Source organism: Octodon degus, unplaced genomic scaffold (genome assembly GCF_000260255.1).
Source record: "Octodon degus isolate 3935 unplaced genomic scaffold, OctDeg1.0 scaffold00320, whole genome shotgun sequence".
NCBI classification, from domain to species: domain Eukaryota; kingdom Metazoa; phylum Chordata; class Mammalia; order Rodentia; family Octodontidae; genus Octodon; species Octodon degus.
Window position 1 is genome coordinate 607,053 of NW_004524896.1, and position 20,902 is coordinate 627,954.

At 51.8% G+C, this 20,902-nt stretch overlaps 1 protein-coding gene across 1 annotated transcript in view; it reads left to right on the forward strand.

Annotated features, from left to right (window-relative positions):
* Nucleotides 1-14,506: 14,506 nt before the first annotated feature.
* LOC111814451 (leukocyte immunoglobulin-like receptor subfamily B member 4) overlaps nucleotides 14,507-20,902 on the forward strand; it is a 96,912-nt gene continuing 90,516 nt past the window's right edge. Inside the window, exon 1 of the mRNA XM_023707955.1 lies at nucleotides 14,507-14,631. Within this exon, the coding sequence (XP_023563723.1) occupies nucleotides 14,598-14,631 (34 nt within the window). The 5' untranslated portion in view covers nucleotides 14,507-14,597. The remainder of the gene's footprint in view (nucleotides 14,632-20,902) is intronic.

Consider the following 20,902-nt stretch of genomic DNA (forward strand, 5'->3'; position numbering starts at 1 on the left):
CCCTCTGCTGGATTCTTTGGTTTTTAGTGTGTGGACAGATTTCCCGTACCCTTTTTGTATTTGACTCTTTGGGTGATTATTATAAAATAATTCTATAAATTACATGTCCTGTAATACTCCCCTTGGGAACTCTGACTACAACTCTGTCTGTCTGTCTGTCTGTCTATCATCTACCTGCCCTCTACCCCCAATCTAAAGATGTGTATTTTATACTGGGGGAATATGGAGAAGCAAGATTCAGAAACTTCTGCTGGCTGCCTCGAGGAACTGAGCTGACTCGCAGCATTTACCTGTCATGGTCAGGTCAACTTTGGGGAAGAGCAGAAGTCACCCGGTGCCAGATCCAGGGAGTGAGGTGGACGAGGGCTCAGCATCGGTTCTCAGCGGCGCCTTTCTGGTGGAGGACACCGCAGCAGCGGAGAGACACGCAGGGACGCAGACTTTCAGAGATGCTTCACCACGTGGCCGGAACCAGGAGGTTAGTTCGTGAGGGAGAGGTTGCTGGGTGAGATGAAGGGCGGTGTGTCTCCTTAACCACCCTTCTGCTTAAGCACCCACGGTACTACGGCCATCACAGCTCGTATGCACTGTGTCTAGAGAGGCGCTGAGCTCGCATCCCATAGCCGCTGTGTGGAGTTGGTGTTCAATTCAGGACGAAGCCAGGACACTGGAGCACCCCGTCCCATGGGGATTTATTGTGTATGGAGACATCAGAAATGTGGCTAATTCTACCCGCCAACCTCAACCAACGTCCACTTCCTTCCCCAGGCGAGAAGCCCCAAGAGCCACGCATGCTGACTCACACACCAACCAGGAGCATGTTGTGGTGGTGCAAAGCTAGCTACGCTTTTGAAAGAGATGAAAGATGATAAAGCCAAAGGTGTGCGGAGAGGAGATGCTGGCCAAGGAGTAGAAGGCAGAGAATGCCAACGCAGAAGGTGCTTTGTGTGTGTGGGTAATCTCGGAGGGAACGTCAAGTTGCTGTCAGAGCCTCGCACTCTTGCTTGGACCGGGGAGTTTGGCCCGGCTGCCTTGGGCTGGTGGTGACCCGGGACGCCAAAGTACATGAGCTGTGTTGGTCCGTAGCTGGCACGTGCTGGTGCAGGTGCAGCTTCCTGAGTCAGCAAGCCCCTCCCCTGAGCCCCCGAGTGTCCTCCTCTGGATCTTCCCTCGGGTCTTCTTTGATCCTCCTTGATCCAGGGAGTAAGGGTTAATTCCTGGCACGTCCTGGAGGCTCAGGTCAGCTGGTCTGGTCCTTCAACTGTGACCTCTGATTGGCTGGGCCAAGGTCAGAACTAGGAAACATTAATACCGCCCCAGGCTTACTTGAGGAAGCATTGTCCCACAGGCGGGAATCCAGAGGCCAGAGAGAATCAGGATTTTGTGACTTCTTCCTGTCCCTTTGAGCACTACTGTGGTCCACTTCATCCCAAGCCTGGACCTTTGTAGGTCGAGTGGTGGCCCCTGAAAGAAGGTCACGTCTTGACCCTTGCTTCCTGGGAGGGTGGCCTGATTTGGAAAAGGTTCTTGTGGACCAAGTTAGGGATTTTGGGGTGAAGGCCTCCTGGATTATCTGGGTATCCTGACAACATCTGTGCTTGTAAGAGACGGATGATGGGGGATGTTGTGGCCTGTGTCTAGATGTTCCCCTGAAGCCTCATGGAGTCGCAGGACTCACTTTCCAGAGGTGGCTGGACCTAGAGTGTGTGGTGCTGGGTCCAAGGGTGTGAGATTGCTAAATCAGTCCCCTGTCTGGTTTGGCTCAGTCGTGGCCAGGGTTAAGGGCTTGGGCGGTACACCTGCCCGAGGTTGGCAGGCTGCGGACAGCGTGAGGGACCGAAGGAGGGCTGTAGGGCTGTTCTCCGCCTGCCTGCCTGCCACGGGCTGTTTCTCCCCTGTGCTGCTCCTCTCGCCGACTGTGGACTGAAATTGGGCCAAAGCAACTTTTCTTTCCTCTTTTAAAGTTGGGTATCAGGTATTTTGTGTATGCAATGAGAGAAAAAGTAAGATAGAGGAGGAGACTGTAGGGAGACAGCAGACGAGGATGTCCCCGAAGGTGGAGGCTCCTGGAGATGGAGGCTGAGAACGAAGTGGTCCGGCCCTGACCAGAGCACACCCGGCTCCCTGAGGCTGCAGAGGCCGGGAGCACATCTCGCCTGGGGCTCTGGGGGCTTAGGGCCCTCCTGACGCCTTGATTTCAGACTTCTGTTGTGTGGGACTATGATAGAGAAAATTCATGTAAGCATAAGCCTCCGAAGAGGCGGTAACTAGTTAGGGCAGCTGATGGGAAGTAATACCAGGCCTCTGGAGGGTACAGTAGGACCGTCAGGGCCAACTTGGGCCACTTCCGTTCTTATTTCTGTCCAGCGGTGTCTACTTACTTCCTCACTGCTGGAGCAGATTGCACAAGACCCACAAGTTACAGGAGGAGAGGTTTACTTTAGTTCAGTTTGTAGGGGTTGCGGTACAGTTGGATGGCTCCAAGGCAGGGGAGTGGCAGGGGAGGAGCCATCCGTGGGGGGTTGGGGGATGGAGTGGGGGACTGGGGGTTAGGGGGGTAGAGCGGCGGGGGGGGCGGGGGGGGGGGAGGCAGTGGGCTGCCGCCTTCCTTCCCCTTTTGTCTCATTGAGGCTCCAGGCCTGCGGGATGGCGCTGTCCACCCCACGGAGGGCCTCCCATTCTCCGTACCAGAACTGAGCCGAACCAGCCAGTGGACTGACCCAGCTGTCACACAGCCGTGGTCTGGGCGCTCCCGGAAGCCCCGCCTGAGCGTGCACGAGGCTTTGGGGCACATCACAGCTACAAACCCTAACACTCACGGAAAAAAGGGGCTCTTGTCTTTCATTCAGACTGGGTTACCTTAGTCAAGCGCATACCTTAGGGATTTCCTAGGGACCAAGAGGTAACGCACAGGACTCCAGATCAGGGCTGGGTCCTCCTTCGCTGCGTGTGTGTGGGGATGCTCTGTGCGTTGTGGGAGGTCAGCAGCGTCCCTGTTCCCTGTATTCTAGATACCGTACCAGTATCTCCCTCCCAGACGTGACAACCAAAGTTGCCCTGAGACATTGCCAGTCGTCCCCTGAGGAACAGATCGCCTGGTCGAGCCCTTGACAGAGCTGGGATTGCGTCCATTTCCGGGCTGCAGAGTAGAGGAGATGGAGCTAATTACTAGCACCTGGCTGTCTCACAATTGCTCAATTTTCACCTGTGTTTAAGTGGGTCATAAAAACTGTAGTTCCCTACACTGACACAAGGGGGCATGCTTGCATTAGAAAATCTGGACACTAGCAACCGAGCACATCAAACTAGGAGTACATTGACCAGAAAGGCGCAGGTCACCTTGAAGCACCAGTTCAGTTTATCAGCAATACATTACAGGCCCCATCGTTGTTTGGGCTTGTATCTGGGCATCCCCACAAAGCCTCAAGAGCTGATAGGTGGCGGTTGGATCATTGATGTGTGATACCAGACTAGCCCGCTGACTTGGTTAGTACAACTCTCGGTGTGGACTACGGATTTACCGAGGAGGGAGAGCCCATTCCGGGTGTGTGTGGCATCAGCCAGTAGGCCCGTGGCCTGGATGGGATAAAAGAAGAGGGACGTCTTCCTGCCTCCTGTTTCCGTGCGCCTCTGTCATGCTACCTGTGTCAGAGCCAGGTGACTATGGACTGAAACCTCCCCAAACTGGGAGCCGCAATGAAGCCTTCCCCCTCTAAGGGTGGGTGTCAGGTATTGGGTCTCAGCCGTGCTAAAGTAAGTTTTCTGATGATAACGTCATTTAAGGCAGTCAGTCATTATCAAACCCTGCCCCCAGAGAGAAAATGAAACTCCAGAAATTCACTTGTTGTATACTGGAGTGGAACTGCCCAGTTTCATGGTATGTTTACCTGTCCCCAACCCCAGGGTCTTGCTAGGTTCCAGGGAAGTGAGATAAATCCAGAGCAGCGGAGTCCGGGAACGCAGCAGGGCTGCCCCACGGCTGGTGGGGACGGATGTGACCGAGGCATCGGGAGAGACTCTGCTTGGTCAAGGCCCAGATCAGAGAGGAAGTGGCAGAGCCAGGATTCACAAGTGTGAAGGTGGTGCAGGACTGTACACCTCTCAGTACGCAGAAGGCTGAGGCAGGACCATCACAGGTTGGAGGGCAACATAGTGAGACCCTGTCTCAGTATAACAAATGAGAAGGGACGGAGGTGTAGGCCAGGGAGCTCAACCCCACACAAACGAAACTGGATGGGTTCCAGGGCCGGGTCCATGCGTCGACCTGCTGCTGTTTTGTCTGACCTTGCGCCTCTTTCCTGAGCTTCTGAACCTCAAGCAAAAGGAACAGAGGGCAGCGCTCCACCTCCACAGGGCTCTCTCCAGGCTTTCCAGCCGGGTGCTGCCAGTGCCTGCAGTCTCCAGGGCCGCTGGGGACCTCTGGGGACCTCTGGGCATGGCTTGACACTGTCTGCTGCAGGCAGGGCAGCCTCAGCCATGGCACCAGGAGAACCGGAGGAGACGGAGCTCCTCTTCCAGCTGGGTGGAGTCCTGTTCTGTCAGTGTGAGAAGCAGGCCTGCTGGTTGGAGCTGGCGTCGCAGGTTTCACCCTGCCTGGCTGAATCTGTGCTCTCTGCCACCATTCCTACTCCCTCTCCGGTCTGTAGGGTCCCAAGATGCCAGACATAAAGAGTACAGGGGCCGGGGAGATGGCTCAGTGGAATAAGCGCTTCCCTGGCAAGCGCAAGGGCCTGAGTTCAAACCCTGGTTCTGGAAAAAAAAAAAAAAAAAAAAAAAAAAAAAAAAGAGTGCAGAAGGCAAGCTGGGCGTGGTGGTCATACCTGCGATCCAAGCCCTGTAGGCGGCTGAGGCAAGAAGATCGCAAGTGTGAGCCCAGCAGGGCAATTTATTTTTTAAAATTTTTAAATTTTTTCCCCATAATTTTATTGAGAAACAAATAGCAATGAGACAGTTTCAAACCAAATTGGTAGGATAGTTTCAATAATTAACACATTGCATACATTTCTTCCTAGTGGTTAATTGCTGTACAAGATGCGGACTTGAGATCCTATTTACAAACACCATTAGAACAAATCCCTCTGTTCATTAAGAGAATGTAACTATATGTCTATCCTAACCACTTTGAATACACAGATACAAAATGGACATTCATCTGTATCCCCTTTTTTTGTTAAGTTCCGTTATTTGAATATTATAGGTGTGTCAACTCAGCAAAATAGTCTAAAGGAGTCCAGTAGCCCATAATAGTACTGGGTCTTCCGCTTCACTGGCAATGTCAGAAATTGTTGACCTGAGTCCCCGACAGCTCAACATAACAGCATGGCTTTATTTCTTATATTTTGTTTTTATACTTTTCTGCTGGATGGTTAAGACCAAGGTAAAGCAGGACCAGCAGGGCAATTTAATGACTTAATGTTTCATCTGTCTCAAAACGGTTAAAGACAATGACCGTGTCCTACATAGTGTGAAGGCATTGGTTCAATTTTCATTGCTTGAAAAAAATATAGAAACAAGAAAATGCAGTCAGCGCATGGGCCCCCCATATGCCCCCCATGGGTCCCAGAGCTCTGTCCCCCGGGGACGGGACGCGCTGCTGTCTGGTCCTCAGAAGAGGCTGCCCAGGTGGGCTGCTGGCGGATGAGCAGGGATTTGTGACTAGCCAAGGGGAGGGAAGTCCACAGGATCCACAGGAGGAAACAAACGGTAGGCGGGAGAACGCAGAGAGGTGACGAGCCACTGGGAGACAGGAAGCAGGGCGCGCCGACTCGGAAGCGGCTGCGGCCTTGGCTCCCCCACGTGTGTGGACGATGCCGAGCTGTCAGGAATCCGCCACCGCCCCTGCTGCGTCTGTGGTCCGAAGCTTCCCCCTGGGCGCCACGGCGGATGCCCCTGCTCAGCCAGGGCTCATTTGTCACAAATGCCTGTGACGTTTGTGGTTGGGGTGGTGGGGGGTGCCCCTGGCGTCTGGGGGGAGGAGGCCCCGGGGGCTGCTCAGCAGCCAAAATGCGTCCCTATCAGTTGATTGTTCCGCGGACACCAAATAGGATTGCTGTGCTTGGTCCAGCCGGAGCTTCCTTCCCATTCCCGGGCAGCTTCCGGGCTCCTGCGTGGTCCTAAACAGCACCTGAAGGTAGCCAGGAAGAACTTGGCCTCACACGTAGGAACTCCCGGGGCTTGCAAAGTCAGTGACAGGTCACACTTGGATTTACATCTGCATCTAGAGGCAACGTCCTGTCTTTGAAAAACATTTGCCTCTGCGCAGGAGCAGAGGAGAGAGACACAGTGTGTCGTTCCATCACAAAGTGCCCCCAGCTGCCTGCACTTTCTCTGTCCAGCACAGTTTTGTTCTCCTCTCGTATTACTCAGGATGTGACCCTGCTCTTTCCCAGCTGTCTTTTCCTCTGTCCCCACGCAGGTGGAGCTGGATGGAGGAGCAGGGATTTCGGAGCTTCCGGGAGAAGGGGAAGCAGAGCGCCAGAGCCTTAGATTTGTCACAGTAGCGATCAAGGGAAGCGGAAGACACTGAAAGCTGGAGGAAAGCGGGGATGGTGACCTCTCCTTTGGTGAAGAGCCTCGTCCCCAGATCCTCAGTGGCTCCCTGCAGCTCAAGGGCTTTTTAAAAAAATTTATATATTTGGTCCAGGGTCTCACTTTGCAGCTCAGACTCATAGAGATCCTCCTGTTTGCAGCCTTCCCAGCGCTGGGATTACAGGCGTGCACTACCACACCTGGACTTGGTTGCCGGCTCAGTGTGACCCAGGGGCGCGGCCGGCGCAGCATGTGGGACCAGGGATTGAATCTTGGCCCCTGCGCTTGTCCAAGCAGATGCTTAGTCCGCCGAGCTATCTCACCAGCCTCAAGGGCTTTTAGAAAAAGAGGGACCAGAATAAATGGGGATGGGGAAGGATAAAACATTAACATTTAATGTGGTGATGAGAGAGAGAGAGAGAGAGGGAGGGAGGGAGGGAGAGGAGGGAGAGAGAGAGAGAGAGAGAGAGAGAGAGAGAGAGAGAGAGAGAGAGAGAGAGAGAGAGAGAGAGAGGCAGGGGCAGGGGCAGGTAGAGGCAGAGAGGTAGAGGCCTGGGACAAGAACCCCCTTCCAAGTCATGCCACCAAAGACCTGCCTCTTCTGACCAGTCTAACCTTCAAACATGAGAACATGACACCTTTGGGGAACATTTTATTTTATTTTATAGTTTTGGTACCAGGGATTGAACTTGGGGAGCATTTTAGATCAAAACACATTTCACCTCTATTCCCTAAAATGTTAAAAGATTGTGTCCATTTCATTATATGTTGAACATACAATGCCACACGGTAGACATTTCCATCCCAAAAGGGATGAATAGGAACATACAGCGGAATCAGACCAAGACAAGATTGGAATCCATTAGGGCAAACATAAACCCTGTAGCTTCATGGCCAGCACTGAGGCAGGAACTGGATAAAATGTGAACTCTGTGACATCCTGCAACTCAGTGATGTCCCAGATTTTCTGATCAAGGAGATTATGGGGCCAAAGAGGAAAGTGATCGATGATGTAGAGTGTGCCTGAGGAGAGTCACATGGAGAGAAAACCTTCTCTCAGGCTTTCACAGAGAGCACATTGGCCAAGCAATGGCCATGACTCATCCACATGGCTGACACTGACAAAGGTTTTACAATCTGAGGTACAGGGTTTCAGGATAAATTCTGAGGGGACTTGACTGACCTTATTACATACAAAAGTTACATTTCTTGTTATATAGGTCTTGCTTTATCTTGGTCTTAACAATTCAGCAGAAAAGTATAATAATGAGGTATGAAAGTAAAGCCATATTAATATGCTGAGCTATAAAGGGCTCAAGTCAACAACTTCAGACATTGCTAGTCCTATAGATAACCCACTACTATTATGGCAAAAGTGTTTTTTTTTTTTTTTTTTTTCTCTGAATGCCTTCAAAGCATGACTGGCTGGCTTGTGTTGTGGGGATCGAACCACAGCAACCTGAGCCTGACTGCTTTGTTGAAGCAGCCACTTAAAGAACTGAGCTAAGGGGCAGGGCCCCCCCCACTATTATGGACTACAGGACTATATTGGATTGTTTTGCTAAATTCACACACCTACAATATTTAAATGGCAATGGAATACCCTTCTCTGACAAAACTAAAGTAAAAGAGGGAATACAAATGAAGGACCATTTTGTATCTATATATACAAAATAGGATAGCAACTTTCTCTTAATTCAATGAGAAGAAATATTTGTACTAACAGTGTTTGGACAGGATATCATGTCTGCATCTTGTACTATGAATAACCACTGCAAAGACAATAATATGCAATGTATTAATTATTGAAACTGCCCTACTAATCGGTTTTGAAACTGTCTTACTGCTATTTGTTTCTCAATAAAATTTAAAAAAAAAATGTGAACTCCAGCCCGTGTGGCCCGGTCAGCTGCTGCCCGCAGGACTTCGCTCTCTGGCTGGCTGCACTCACTGCCCGAGGCTTTCTTCCACAGACGTTCCACATTCTTGGCATCTGTAACTTCCCGGGGCCTCTGATGCGCTTGTCGCATGGCACCCAGAGCCTCTTTACACCTTGCCCTTTGTCAGGCTTTTGGTAGCCACACATTCTCTTCCTGGCTCTGCAAGTCTTTTTCTGAAAACTGGGTGGGACCTTCTGTGATTCTACAGCCCTGGCATTTGTATGCCTGAAAAACCAGCACCGCACGGATGACCCCGAGATTGTCCGCAGCTTGAGCAGTCGCAGGGCAGTCCTGGACAAAACTAGAGTCAGCAGCCTCTGAGCCTGGCCTGCCAGCACCATCGTGGTCTTCTGAGCTCTGGCCACCGTTGCAATCACCCCTGCTCATACTATTATAAGGCTTGAGTGTCAAAATAGAGCCTCATTTTTTCACCCAGACCTGGTGCACTCTAGAAAACTGACAAGTCTGACCTTTTCAGGGCTCACCTTGAGAGGTAAAAAAGATGATGACCATCACTGGCTTCATCTTCACAAATATATTCATGGCCTTGCTTGACACTTTCTCCTAATAGTGAAACTCATTTTGATCACATTCCGAGAATAAAACCTCACACTTCATTCATGTATTCAGCAACTGCACAAGCCACCTCCCCGCTCTGCCTCCCGGGCCAGGCTGCGGGACCTTGCCTCTGGCCACCGCTCTTTCCTGTGTAGCGTAGGGATCATCCCCTAGGAACAGAGGGTGCACCTGCACAGGCCTCGCTCACCAGGAAGCTGGGGACTCAGCAAGCCCGGATTCTGCTGCCTTTGGGCCTCAAGGGATCCAGGACAGTGTTCCCGCTGCCCACAGGGTATGCGAACTTATACTGAAACTATTTATTTATTTATTTATGTATGTGTGTGTGTGTGTGTGTGTGGCCAGCTCAGCCCACCAGGGGGCGGGGCTGGCTGGCATGTGGTGCTGGGGGATTGAACCGCGGTCCCTGTGCTTTTGCTAAGCTTGTTCTAAGTAGGTGCTTTAGACCACTGAGCCATCTCACCAGCCCTATACTGAAACTTGATGTCTACTTTCAATCCGTTTTTTGTCCCCTCATGTTCATTCTGGTTATCAGTGCTCTCATAATGAACTAATTTGTATATGAAAGGAAAATTCACCAAGCGTCTGTTCTATTTTCCCATGTTAGATGCCTCTCTCGTTACTGGGATACAAAGGAAAAGGCATGCTTAAAAATCTGCTACCTTGCGAGAGGCCGCGCTACCCTCTCCTCCGCTCCCTGCGCACGTCTTCCGCTCCCCGTCGTATTGGTTCCTCGCTGGGCGTGGGCCAGCTGCACCAAGCAGGTGGCCTGGCGGGCTGCGCTGGAGCTGTGTGAGGGGCCCGCATGCTGTCATGCTTCCGGGCGCTGTGAAGCGCAGCCTGCGGCTTGTTCTGCCATTCAGAGGTCCCCCTGTTCTTGCAGGATAATGATCATCCATGGCGCAAAGGTATCTTGATTACTTTTCTCTCATTTCTGGGACAAAATAACTGACACTCAAAATGAAGGAAGGAAAGATTGATTTAGCTCCCAGTTTGTGGAGCTTTCAGTTTGTACTTGGCTGGCTCCGAGGCAGACGGGCACATGGCAGAGGGCAGCAGTTCATGGTGGCGGAAAACAGCAGAAACAGCAAGAGAAAAAAGGGAGGAGCAGCAGCAGAGAGCGAGCCGCGCTCCCACCCTTATATTGCGTGCGGGCTGTCTGCCCCGGAGCGGTGTAGCGCTCACGTCCTAGTCCCAGCATTGCTCCACGAATCGCTCAAAAGCTCCAGAAGCCTTCCTCGTGACTGCAGGGGGCTCTGGAAGGGCATCTAGACCCAAGCCATGATAAAGGGTGATTTAATGGAAGAGCAGGCACGTAGATGCTCGGGGCCAGCACAGGCCAGCCCTTCTGGCAGTGACTAACTGGATCTACCTCATGATGTCGTGTCCACATCACTGTGGACATCACCAGGTGCCAGCCGTGACTGTCTGCATCACAGCCACAGGGTGATGTGTGGCTCCCCCCAACTCTAAAGCGTGTGTGGGGGGAATTTGGGAGGCAGTAAGTCAGGGGAAACCCAACTGATAGGGCCTTGATTAGTAACTCAGTGTTTGGTCCTACAGTCAGGCATTTTTTAAGAACTAGTGACCTGGTTTCCGGGGCAGTGGAAAGAAAACAGAACAAAATGAAGATGCCTCTTCAGCATGTGGCTTGACTGTCGCCATAGCAGGAGGTGCTGCTGTTGTGAAAGAGGAAGTTAATCACAAGGGATGCCTTATCGATTATGTGCTCCAAGATGGGGGGTGGGACAGATGACTGCAATAGTGGTAAATGAGACCTGGTGGGACAGTGACACTGGGCCAGCATCTGAAGACACTGGTGTGATCAGTGTGGAATCTTTGGTGTGTGATAAAATAATCCTTACGGAGGAAAGATGATGGGACCACAGAACAATGCAGGCGAGCTCAGGCCCCTCAGCCTGGCGTTGCTTTCCTTTTCCCTCAGAGTGGGTGGTGGGTGTCTCACACTTTGCTGTAACTGTCATCTCAGAAGAATCCCAGGCTCTCAGCTGTGCACAGGAGCGCATGCTGATGCCCAGCGGCGGGGTGGGCAGCCCACAGGAGCTGTGCTCCAGGCCCAGCCTGGGCCATGTGCTTTTCCTGGACCACGTCTTTCAACACCAGTGGAAGGCACAGCTCCAGCCTTGGATACCTGGCTCTTGGGGGACCAGATGGGATGCCACTTTCGATGCCTGCTTATGGCTACTTGGGGTCACCTCCCATGTCATCATCCAAATCATAGCAACAGAGCTTGGACCGTGCTCCCGGGGCAGCTGTCCCAAAAGTGTAAGCCCAGTTCCTGAGCAACTGCCAGTCTTGTTAGAGTCCTTCCCTTGCTGGGAAGCATCCTCCTGTACCACCTGTTAGTCCTTGTTTGAATGCATTGATAGGAATTTTTTTGTTTCATTGTACAGTGTTATGAAAGACAAGGGACAGGCATGATCGCTTTGAGGGCAGGAGCTGGAGGCTTAAAGCTGATTTTAACAATGATTCTTGTTATTATTAATTTTATTGAGAAAGAAATAGCAATGAGACAGTTTCAAAACAGGTTAATAGGACAGTTTAAATAAATAATATATTGTTGCCTTCGTGGTAATTATTCAGGATACAAGATGCGCATATATCTTGTCTAAACACTATTAGTACAAATCTTTCTTCTCATTGAACTAAGAGAAAGTAGCTGTATATCCTGTTACACACACACACACACACACACACACACACACACACACACAATGGACTTTCATTTATATCCCCCTTTTTTGTTTAGTTTTGTCAGAGATGGGTATTCCATTGCCATTCAAATACTGTAGGTGTGTGAATTCAGCAAAGTAATCCAATATAGTCCACTAGTCCATAATAGTAGTGCATTATCTGTAGGACTGGCAATGTCAGAAGTTGTTGACTTGAGCCTTTTATAGCTCAGTGTATTAATACAGCTTTATTTTTTATACCTCGTGTTTATACTTTTCTGCTGGATGGTTAAGACCAAGATAAAGTAAGACCTACATAACAAAAAAAGTAATGCTTGTGTCTGACAAGGTCAGTGAAATCCCCTCAGGATTTATCCTGAAACCCTGTACCACAGTTTGTAGATCCTTTGTCAGTGTCAGCCATGTGGATGAGTCACGGCCATTGCTTGGCCAATGTGCTCTCTGTGAAAGCCTGAGAGAATGTTTGCTGTCCATGTGACCCTCCTTAGGCACACTCTACATCCTCGATCACTTTCCTCTGTGGCCCCATAATCTCCTTGATCGGAAAATTTGGGACACCACTGAGTTACAGGATTAACAATCATTCTTGAAATACAATGAAGGGTGTTGGGTCATCTCTCCCCTTCCTGTCTCTTCCTCTGTAGCCTTACTGTGAACTTACATTATGGGCCTCTCTCATGAGCGAGGAATGTGGGCCTCAGAGAGGCTGTCCCTGTCCTACAGTTGAAACCTTGTCTTTAAGATATAAAGCCTTCCCTTGCAGCTTATCAAATGAGGACTGGCCCTATCCTGCAGGCCAGCTTTCTGTTGTGCTAAAATACTTGAGAAAATCAACTTCAAACCAACAAGGTGTACTTTGGTTCGTGGTATCAGATGTTTCAGTCCATAGTCACTCGGTCTGGGGGTCTTGGGTCCTACTGTCTGTCCCTCATGTGGGAGTGCAAGGTGCAAGTGTGTGGTGGAACCAGGTGGCACTCTCCTCAGTGGGTAGGAAGCAAAGAGGCATGGGGTGCGCGGGGCCTCTTCCAGGCCCTCCCAGGGAGCTGCTTCCTCCAGCTTGGCTCTGTCCCCTACCATTGCCACCCAGGGCTGCTGGTCTGTTCCGCGATGAAGCACCCATGGCTTTAGCCAGCTCCGAGAGCCAAGTCTTTATGAGGAACTTTGCCCAGCCCAACCTCTGCACAGGGCAGCCTGGGGACCCAGCCTCTGAGGGACGCCTCATATTCCAACCACAGAACCCACTATATTGTAAAATACATCATAGGGTTAACTTAAATACGTTGTGTAAAGTTAATGACATGCTCACTTGAATGACAAGATAAAATCATCCATTCAATCCTTCATTACTGAAAATCATCTTCCTTAAATATCATACGCATTTACATTGAGGTAAATAAGATAACATTTAAAAAGCCTGTGTAAGATACCAATCAGTGAATGTTCAAGTGACGGCTCATGATCACTCAAGTGAATTAAAGTCCCCACCAGTGTGTGATCCGACAGCCCAAGCATTGGTACTTGGTCAGTACACAACTCTTAGGGCACAGTAATTTTTTTAAAAAATTTTTTATTTTATGGGGCTGGTGAGATGGCTCAGTGGTCTAAAGCACCTACTTAGAACAAGCTTAGCAAAGCACAGGGACTGCGGTTCAATCCCCCAGCACCACATGCCAGCCAGCCCCAGGGGGTGGGCTGAGCTGGACACACACACACACACACACACACACACACACACACACACACTAAATAAATAAAATTTTAAAAAAAATTTTATTTTAGGGAAGCGTCTACAGGGTGTTCAGGGTCTCACTACCAGATCGGACTTGTAGTGACACACCTGTTTACAGCCTCCCAAGAGCTGGGGTTACAGGCGCGCGCCACCTCTCCCAGTCTCAATTGCTGTCTCAGCACGCCCGGGAGCAGGGCCGGCATGGCAGGCCCGGGTGGAATCCCCGGCCCCCGCGCCTGCGTGCAGGTACTTTAAAAAGTGCAGTAATTCATGAGGAGGTTTTGTTCGGTGTATGACAGATGCAAATAGAGCAGTCACGTTTACTGCACACAAGTCGACGACCTCAGGAATAAGCATGAATGCTGAAAACAATGCCACCATCCTGGGTATTCCCATCACTTCCCCAAACTTCCCCTGCCCCTTCACTATTCTATTTTGTTTTTGTTTTTTGAGACAGGGTCTTGCTGTGTAGTTCGGGCTGGCCTGGAGCTCGCTGAAACCCTCTTGCCCCAGCCCTTCAGTGTTCTCAGCCCTTCTCTTCGTTTCTCAGAACACCGAGGGGGTGTATTCCCAGCGAATCGCAAGTGCACAATTCAATATTTTCAGCTTAGGGATCCAGCTACCTAGTACCTAGAGAGTCTCAGATAGAGGATCCACCTGCCCCAGAGTCTGTGGTCCCCAGGCCCCTTCGCGGGCCCTACCTCTCCTCCCCCACGTTCCCGGATTTAGTTTGTGCATGCGCCCGGGCTAGTCTCCTCACTGTTTCAGTGGGTTCCACAGAGGGGGCTCACTCTTGGGGGCTGTGTCTCTCCTCCTCCATGCACCCCTCAGACCTCCCGCAGCAGAGGCGCAGATCCCTGTCCGTCACAACACTTCCCACCTTTCCATAACTGTGGCTGGAAGGCTGGAGCAAGAAACTGCAGTGGAACTCAGGCCCAGCCCAGATTGGGTAAGGCTCTGGGCAGAGCCGGGCCTTGTGCAAGAGCGATGCCCTTTCCTGTTTAGCGGCTGATGTTGGCTTCCAGGGGCCCGAGCTGCAGTCCCCTGTGTCCCAGTGCGACTGGGTGAGCCGCTCGCTGAGAGCCGTGCGGACCTGGCTCAGGCAGCGCCATGGGCCCCGGCCTCGCACTGCTGCTGGGACTTGGTGAGCGCCGCAGGGAAGCGAGGTGGGCGGCAGCAGGAGAGCTCCTTGCACAGCTCTTCCTCTGTGAGCTCTGGCCAGGGGTAGAGGAGACACCCTGGGCTCCCTGACCCCAAGTCTGTGTCCTGAGCCCAGGGCTGGGGGCCTCGAGGTGCTAGGCAGTCACCTGTCACTAGCTCTCTCTGTTACAGCGTCTGCCCTGGAGCAGGAGACCCGGGCCCACAGCGGTGAGTTTTCTTTCCTTCAGTGCTGGGGCTGGGGCAGGGCCGAGGGCAGGAGGGGCCTGCGGGCGCTGGGCTGGGGAGGAGGAGCCTGCCCGGGCTGCCTTCCTCAAGCTTCCAGTTTGTCTGCACCGGGGATGGCGCTGGGCCGGGGTCATCTGGGACAGGGCACTAATAATGTCAACAGGAGGGGCCGAGGAAATGGTTCAGTGGAATAAGTGCTTCCCTGGCAAGCGCAAGGGCTAGAGTTCAAACCAGGAAAAAAAAAAAGGAAAAAAAAAGTCAACAGGAAGCGCCGCTGATGGGGACATCGCAGTGGCGCACTGGGCTGGGCACACGTTCGCAGGCTCCGAGTCCTCCGAGGATGTGGGCCAGCAGCTTTTTGGTGTGTCCTCGTTTCCTCCATTGCTGTCACCCGGCGTGCTTCTGCTCTCATCTCTGAGAAGCCAGCCGAGGCGGACCTGTCCAAGGGACTGCCTCGGAGCAAGAGGCATACCTCAGCCTCGGCAGGTCTCCTGGCCTGCTGGAAGCCAGCGCTTTGGTCTTCTGTCGCTGGCTTCTTTCCTGTAGGAGAGGCGTGTGCAGGCTGCACTCGCGATGCCGTGCATCGTGCTTCCACACTCTCAGGGACTCTTCCCAGACCGCGGTGCGCAGGGCACTTACATTGTGCATGCAGCGGCTTTAAAAGCCCGATTTATTCCTACTTAACGCGGGTGTTCTGAGCGCTGGCTGGGTCTGGGCTCCTGCATTCCTGGGACAGGTTTCGAGCACTGCAGGGTCCTCTGAAGGAAGGTAACCTGAGCGTGCTGGCTCCTGTGCACAGGGCGGTGGTAGCCGGTGGATGCTGAGGAGACGGTGGAGGCGGGAGGGCCCATGCAGCGGTGGGGCCGGCCGGGGCGCAGCGTGGCAGCGGGAGTTGCCCCTGCTGTTGCGGTAGAGCAAGGTCCTGAGGGCGGGGAGGCGGGAGCCAAGGTGAGGGCCCAGCTGTCGGGAGAGAAGCTGGCAGGGCCAAGCTGGCCTTGGCCGTGGCAGCCAAGGGGACGCATGAGGACAAGGTGCAGGTGCAGGCAGGGCCCGCAGAGCTGTGCGGATCAGGCTCGGCGCTCACGCGTCTCTGTGAGTGACAGCCGCGCGGCAGAGGACGGAGCCGATGGTCTTGCTTGACAGGATCCTCAGGGAGAGGAGGAGGGCGGAAGGGCTCGGGGTTGAGGTGGAGAAGGAGGCCAAGGAAGACCCAGCGCGCCGGTGCGGGGAGGCAGTGCTGCCCGGCCCAGGCCCCACAGGGGGAGCAGAGGCGGTAAGCTAAGGCACAACAGCGGCTCTCGCAGTTCAGGGATGACAGTCCGCGGGCTTAGGTCTGTGTGAACATGTCAGGGGCTCGCGTTCCACCATAATCAGTTCAAATGTCACAAGTTCCGCAGGTGACCAGTTCGTGGTTAGATAAACTAGCGTGGAGTTCAGGTGAGGGACATGTGTGTGAATACATAGAAAGATAAATCAAGGTCCATATGGCTACCCTCACGTATACAGAAAGACAGACGCCATGTACGTATGCGAAATGTGTAACAGCTATAGTGTGCCGTTTGCCCTTGACGGCGGGTGTCCCTGAATAGCTGCTTTCTCTGGTTTGGTATCACAGAGCCAAAACCAAAACTGAGTGCTGAATAAAGTTTACGTGCGACCAAAAGCCAGAGAAGCAGGAACCCAGCTCCGCCGCAGCTCACCCTCGGGGGTTGCAAGTCAGCTTAGGGCGTGATCCTAGAGGCGGGTTGTGGGAAGGGTGCGTGCGTCTTTCCTGGGGATAGATGAGGCGCCACCTCTGTCCCCCCCTTTCCTGGGCTGCTGTTTCCCAGCACAGGGACAGTGAAGCAGAGGTGCCTTCAGACTCGCAAAGGGGAGGAGGAGCCGGGGAAGTTTAGGGTGAGCTAACGCTGTATCGTAGTTCTGGATAAAAGCTTTCTCCAGTGAGCCGCGTGTCTGCACGCAGAGCTGAGTGGAAATCTCACAGTGCCGTGCAGGGCACAGCCATGCTCACACCTGGCAGGGCTGTGACGTCTTCCTTTTACCCACGTTCCCTTCCTGTATCTCCAGGACTGAGTGAGGAGTCACAGTTCAGCCTTGCAGTCTTTCAGTCCTTGAAAAGTGGCCCGGGCAACCCTTACCATCCCAACCCAGGCATCAGAGTTGTTGTCCACAGCTCAGATTGGGGACAGTAATGAGGCATTGCTTCTTCCTTGGAGGTTAAAGATTTTCTTAGGACAGTTAAGAAAAAATGAGAAAAGGGCTGCTTGGCTTTCCTTTGGAAATGGTGGGTAGGCGGTGACAGAAGTGATGTGCAGATGACACACAGCTGCTGGGACGCCCCTGAGTGTCTGCGGAAGAGAGGAGCAGGGAGAGGCATGGAGCCCACGATACCCAGGAGGGCGGTGCTTGGGGTGACAGGAAGTAGCCACAGGGGCTGTGACGGCTCACGCGGGCACTCCTAGCAGGCAAAGGAAGGAAGGGGTCACGAAGCAGGTGGAGTGGTGTCACGTGGTGACACTGAAGTCTCTCAAATGACTTCACTTCGTGAGTGAGGGGAATGAAGCCATGGTAGCACCCCATCTCAGGTCAGGACGGGGCGGGGCCTGATCCACACCCAGGGCCACAGCTCTGATGCTGGTCTCTGCCCAGCATGTGCCACTCCAGAGCGTTGGCCTGAGGCGTGTGCTCTCTGAGTTGCATTGTCCTCTCCTTCTCCCCAGGGATACCCTTGCAGTCCTCTATCTGGGCAGCACCAGGAGCTGTGACTCCCAATGGCAGTTCTGTGACCATCTTCTGCAGGGTCCCTCCAGGGGTTACAAGGTTGTATCTATTTCGTGGGAAGCCCAGTGACAGGTGGCAAGACATCAACCCTGAAGGAGCCCAAGATGTGGCTGAGTTCCCCCTCCACAATGTGATGCCCACGAATGCAGGCACATACCACTGTGTCTACTGGAAGCGAGGAGTCTGGGCAGGATTCAGCGAGTCCCTGGAGCTGACTGTGACAGGTGAGGGGTGGCCCAAGGACACTGTCCCCTTGGATACTTTATTTTTTGGTGGAACCAGGGATTGAACTCAGGCCCTTGTGCTTGCCAGGGAAGCACTTATTCCACTGAGCTGTCTCCCTGGCCCCCCTTGTACACTTAATGTCCACCTCACTGGCCCAGATCTTCTGGATCACATACGCTCCCAGTACCCTTGTCCCCCATCTGTCAGGGTCTGGGCTCCCTCTGTGTCAGCTGTTTTCCAGGATTCCTTAGACAGGGGACTGGGGAGCCCAGGAGTGTACCCCATGAGGATGGACATAAGCCTGCCCTGGTCACAGGAAATAAGGGAAGCGTGTTTTATCCTTGCTGTGCCTGTAAACTATCTAGGGCTGAATTTCTTCCCTGCTTCATCCTTGCTTCTGTTCAGACCAGAAGAATAGTGGCGTTATTTTAATAATATCCTGTACCCTTCCAGGCATCTACAAGGACAAACCCTCCCTGACTGCCTACCCAGGGCCCCGGGTGGCCCTGGGAGAGGACGTGACGCTCCTGTGTCAGGCAGCCCATTACTATGACGACTTCATTCTGTGCAGAGACAGAGGCGCTTCCCTCCCCCAGGACTGCTCACGCCAGGCGCACGGCGTGTTCCTCCTCTCCTCGGTGAGCCCAGCCGAAGCTGGGACCTACAGGTGCTACGTGTCTCACAGAGTGTACGGCTGCCTCTGGTCCCTGCCCAGTGACCCTCTGGACCTTTCCTTTACAGGTGAGTAAAGGCTGAAACTGGCACCATGGTCCCGGTCCCAGGACCTCTCAGTGTGTCCAAGGAGGTGTTTTCAGCTCAGGAATGAGGGCCACTTCCTGTGTTATGACAGTGTACATGGACACATGTCATGCTGGGCCTTCACTGTACAGTCACCGAGACTGCGGAGATCAGGGCTGGAGTCCTCACTTAGGACACCTGAGTCCCCATCTGTTTGTCTCCTAGCAAAGTAGTGATGCTGGCCTGTGTGAATGAGCCTGACTCCTTGAGTCCTGGGCGGGCTGGATGGTCAGTGACTGAACGGTGCCTCGGAGAGGCCCTGTGATCATGCCTACAGTCCTGTGAGGTCCTGCGACAGTGTGCAGTGGGGCTGCTCCTGCTTTTCTGAGTAGGCTTTCTGTTCCGGCTTGATCTAGATATCCCCGCAAAGCCTCAGGCGGGCACGGGGGGCCTTCTGAGAGGTGTCTGGATCTGGGATGTGAGGCTGGCATTAAAGGTGTGGTTACTAAGCCAGTCCACTGGTTGGCGTGGCGCTGCCCCAAGCCTGGAAGCCTGGATGGAGTACGAGGGGAGAAGATAGTCAGGGTGAGAATCCTACCAATCAACTGCTAAGAAAGAAGCTGCTGAGGTCCTCTGCGGGCTTGCTTTCACCTGCTGCCTTGCTGTGGACTTTTTCTCCTCTGTGATGCCTTTTACCACGTCATCCTGCCTTGCCAGCAGTCAGCTATGAATGGAAACCTCTATAAACTGTGAGCTGAACAAAGCTTTCCTCCCTTAACTTGGAGAGTCAGGTATTCTGTCCCAGCAGTGAGGAAGTCATTAAGCCAATTTCGCACTCCTACTGTAGGGGCCTAGTTAAGGCTGGACAATGGTCTTTTATGTTGACAAGCGACAGGAACTGCACAGGCAAACAGCATGGTGGATGTTGATGTGCACAGGTGAGGGTTTGGATGTCAGAGGAAGGCGTAGGTGTTGGTAATGATGGGCAGGTGCCTCACTGTATCTCACTAAAGTGGTGAGTACAGCCCTAAGTCTTATGAGAAGGCTGAGCATAGTAAAGATTAACCGTGAAAGCTTTCCAGTGTGCACGGTACTATGGATTCTTGAATATACATATAAAGTTCAGAAAGTTCTTCTTGAGCTCACAGAAATCCTCCTGCTGTAGGTCCTCCCATGCTTGTGTTATAGGCATGGGCTACCAGCACCTGGCCACAGATGACCACATGACTTTTTTCCTTGAGTTCATTTATGTGGGGCATTGTGGCTCTTGACTTGAGAGTGTTGAACCTTCTCTGCATTCTTGTAATCGGTCATGGCATGTGATCTTTGTATGTGTGGCTGCCTTCAGCTTGTACGTATTTGATGGCGGGTTTCTATATCTCTGTTCATTAATGATATTTGTCCATAGTTTTCTCTTTTGTTGAGTCCTTCCCTTTTTGGGATCAGAGAGATACTTACTTCATAGGATGAATTTGATAATATTCATCCTCTTTGTATTTTATGGTATAGTTTCATAAATGCTAGCATTAGTTTCTTCAAAGTTTTGGTGAAATTCAGTGTGGTCTTTTGCTCTTCTTTCTGTTTCATTAGTTGTTGTTGATTTAAGTTTTTGATATCCTCTTAGCTCATGTTGTGCATCCTGGAAATTATTTTTCTTCTAGATTTTCTTACTAACTAGAATAAGGTTTTCAAAATAGTCATTCATGATTCTCTGGATTTCAATACTTTTCTTTTTTTTTGTGGTACCAGGGATTGAACTCAGGAAATGGCCCTTGCCCAGGCAGGCACTTGTGCCACCGAGCTGCCTCTGGCCCTCAGTAGTAATTTTTATAAATAGCCCTTTCACCTCTAATTTAATCAAATTGGATATTCTCTCACTTTTGGCTAATTTGGCTGAGTGTCCTTGTTGATAATTTCAAAGAACCAACTTGTTTCACGGATCATTTTTATTGTTTTCTCAAGTTCATTGTATAATTTAGCTGTGATTTTACTGTTGCTTCTAGTGGTTTCAGCGTCAGTTGTTGCTGCCTTAATAAGAATCTGAGATACATCATTAGATTGTTTATTTGTGATATCTTTGATATTTTAGTATAGGAACTCATGCACCCCTGAATGTCTTTTTTAGAATTCCTTCACTGTATCCAACAGATTGGTTGTTTCTATTTTCATTTGACTCTAGGATTTAAAATTTTTCTCCTTGATTTCTCCAATACCTACTGATTGTTCGGGGTATATTATTCAGTCTCCATGTGTTTTCATAGTCTCTGTAGGTTTTTTTTTTTTTT